We start from the raw sequence: 2,884 nt of genomic DNA on the forward strand, positions 1-2,884 counted from the left end.
TGAGGTGAGTCAGCTGTAGAGACGGGCGGGCCCATCTGCCTTGGGGCACTGTGGTCTTGCTCTGGGGGCCGACTAGGGCAGAGGGCCGTGCCCAGGCCTGGGGGCTAAAGGAAGTGTGCCCCCCCCCTGCCCCCAGAGGGTCAGGAACAGCACTGTGGACCTTGGTGGGTAGCACCTGAGGAGGATGAGCGTGGCAGTCCCAACCTCTGCTGAGGCTCGCCCCGTCCGTTTTAGGCTACTACGTGGGCATGTGCTTCGCAGCCTCAGAAAAGCGGCTCTACTCCCCCAGCCAGGCCCCGGAGACCTGGCGGGTCTTCCTCCTGCTGGCATTGACACTGCCCACCATCGCCTGCACCCTGATCTACTACTGGTCCCGGGACCAGTGGGCCCACCACCCACTGGCCCGCACCCTGGCCCACTATGCCCTCCCGCAGTCAGGCTGGCGGGCCGTTGCTTCCTCCGTGGACACCGAGTTCCGGCGGATCGACAAGTTTGCCACGGGGGCGCCGGGTGCCCGTGTGATTGTGACAGACACGTGGGTGATGAAGGTGACCACGTACCGTGTGCGCGTGGCCCAGCAGCAGGACGTGCACCTGACCGTGACAGAGTCCCAGCAGCACGACCTCTCCCCAGACTCGAACCTGCCCGTGCAGCTCCTTACCATTCGCGTGGCCAGTGCCAACCCTGCCGTGCCGGCCTTCGACATCCGGTAGGTGGGCCTGCGGCTGGGTGGGGGTGAGGCTGGGGTTGCTGGGGTGGGTGTGGCCAGCCAGCGCCCAAGTTCTGGTCTTTGAGTTGCTCCAGGAGGTGATGATGGTGGGAGCTGGTTCTATCAGCCGCCCCTCCAGCATGCCCCTCCCTCAGCGCCCCCATCCCCCCATCCCCCCTCAGGTACTCTCCGCTTCCCTTTTTTGTACACCCTGCTCTGAGCCGCCTTCCACAGCATGTCGGGGGGAGCACGCGAGGGATGTTCAGGGGCCGCCATGTAGCACAGAGGCTTGGTAGCTCCCTCGGCTCTGAGGACTGGGCCCGAGCCCAGGTGTTCCCGTCTAGTTCAGGCTGCGGCGGGCCTGCGCTGCCCCTCCTGGGACATGCCCTGGGCCTGAACCTGCCAAGGCCTAGGCTCTCTGTTTCTCAGCTACAGTCTTCCCGCCCTCCTGCCCTCCCACATCGCGGGGGGCCAGTGGGCAGCTTTGGGTTTGTGGGCTCCGGCCCCAGGGCTCTCTCTGCTGGCTGCTGGGCTGTGCCTGAGCCGCCATGTCTGTGTGGTTGTGGGCGCCCTGCGCACTGGGGCGCAGCCTTGGCCTCTCTGCCTGCCCCGGGGTCCTTGCCAGCCCGCTGGGAACCACGGCCCTGCCCCGCAGACGCACCCGGTGGTCCCCACCTAGCAGCAAACACCTCGTGCAGGCTGAATTCCACGGAGTATGGTGAGCTGTGTGAGAAGCTCCGGGCGCCCATCCGCAGCGCGGCCAACGTGGTCATCCACCAGAGCTTGGGCGACCTGTTCCTGGAGACCTTCGCCTCCCTGGTGGAGGTCAACCCGGCCTACTCGGTCCCCAGCAGCCAGGTGGGGGGCTGGGCAGGGGTGGGGGGTTCCCCAGCTGGGCCCCCATGGACCACGTCTCCTGCGGTGGGGGCCCCCCAGGGCGGCCTGGCAGGGCTCCCTCTGACTGCCTGGGCCGCCTGCAGGACCTGGAGGCGTGCATCGGCTGCATGCAGACCCGGGCCAGCGTGAGGCTGGTGAAGACCTGCCAGGAGGTGGACGAAGGCGAGTGTCAGCAGTGCTGTTGCCGCCCCATGTGGTGTCTCACCTGCATGGGCAAGTGGTTCGCCAGCCGCCAGGACCCGCAGCGCCCCGACACCTGGCTGGCCAGCCGTGTGCCCTGCCCCACCTGCCGCGCGCGCTTCTGCATCCTGGACGTGTGTGCCGTGCGCTGAGCCCGCCAGAGGGACCCCGCCACTGCCTTTGGGAGTAGTTGGGCCTCTGGGCCCTGGTTTGGGCTGTCATGGGTGGCTCATCCCGGTGTGGCGACTCACCGGTGCAGAAGGGCTGAGGCTGCAGTAGGGCTGGGGTTTTGGTTTTAAAAAGAAGTTTTCTGTTGAAGTTCTGCCTGCGGCAGCGGGATGCATCCTCAGCGCCTCTGTCTCCCCGACTCTTCGTGCTTCCGATTAGGGGGTAGATGCTGGGCACGCAGAACATGGTGTCGGGTCCATCTCCAGAGCATTCAGGGGCCCCCTGAGCTGTGTTCTGGGAGACCCCGTCGTCTGCCCCAGATGGCCCTAATTTAAGCCACTTGCCTTAAACGTATGGGGCACATAAACCTTAACTGCTTGTCAGTTACACGACAGACTCGGATTTGCCGGAGACTGCAGTCTATCCTGCTCCTGTCCCCAAGTCGGCTGCTGGCCCTGTGGCATCGGCACCCTCCACTCCCCCCACGGAGGCTGCTCTGAGGACCTGGCGCAGAGCTCATTGGTGGAGGGTGACAGCGCTGCCCAGGGTGTCCTGGTGATTGTGGGCAGCCAAGGGCCCACTCCTGGGGGGGGGTGGCCCCTGCCTGCTCCCTGTCCAGGGATACCCTGGGCTTCCCATCAGGGGCTGGCTGCTTTCAGCTGCCGTTCTCTTAGCCGCGTGCTTGTGGGGGCCACTCACCCCTTGGAGGGGCCTGTAACCACGTGCCTTCTGCCGATCCTGCGAGTCCAGGGAAAGGGCCAAGTTTCAGACTCCTGCTAGCGAGGGCACTGAGTTGAAGACCATGCTCCACAGCAGCGTCCTAAATCCGGATGACAGGCTTGTTGGGACTCAGCACGGGGCTGGCCATAGCCCCGCAGGGTCCACCCACTTAGGAAGGGAAGTGCCCAGCAGTCAGGACAATGGCAGCTG

The 2,884-nt window shown here is 65.6% G+C and overlaps 1 protein-coding gene across 1 annotated transcript in view; it reads left to right on the forward strand.

The window, feature by feature from the left end:
* The window catches only part of TMEM129 (transmembrane protein 129, E3 ubiquitin ligase), a 3,833-nt gene extending 1,894 nt beyond the window's left edge, over positions 1 to 1,939 (forward strand). Inside the window, exons 2-4 of the mRNA XM_007467879.1 lie at positions 235 to 709; positions 1,408 to 1,567; positions 1,690 to 1,939. Of these exons, the coding sequence (XP_007467941.1) occupies positions 235 to 709; positions 1,408 to 1,567; positions 1,690 to 1,938 (884 nt within the window). The 3' untranslated portion in view covers position 1,939. The remainder of the gene's footprint in view (positions 1 to 234; positions 710 to 1,407; positions 1,568 to 1,689) is intronic.
* Positions 1,940 to 2,884: the final 945 nt, after the last annotated feature.

The sequence above is a fragment of the Lipotes vexillifer genome, unplaced genomic scaffold (assembly GCF_000442215.2).
Source record: "Lipotes vexillifer unplaced genomic scaffold, Lipotes_vexillifer_v1.1 scaffold966, whole genome shotgun sequence".
NCBI classification, from domain to species: domain Eukaryota; kingdom Metazoa; phylum Chordata; class Mammalia; order Artiodactyla; family Lipotidae; genus Lipotes; species Lipotes vexillifer.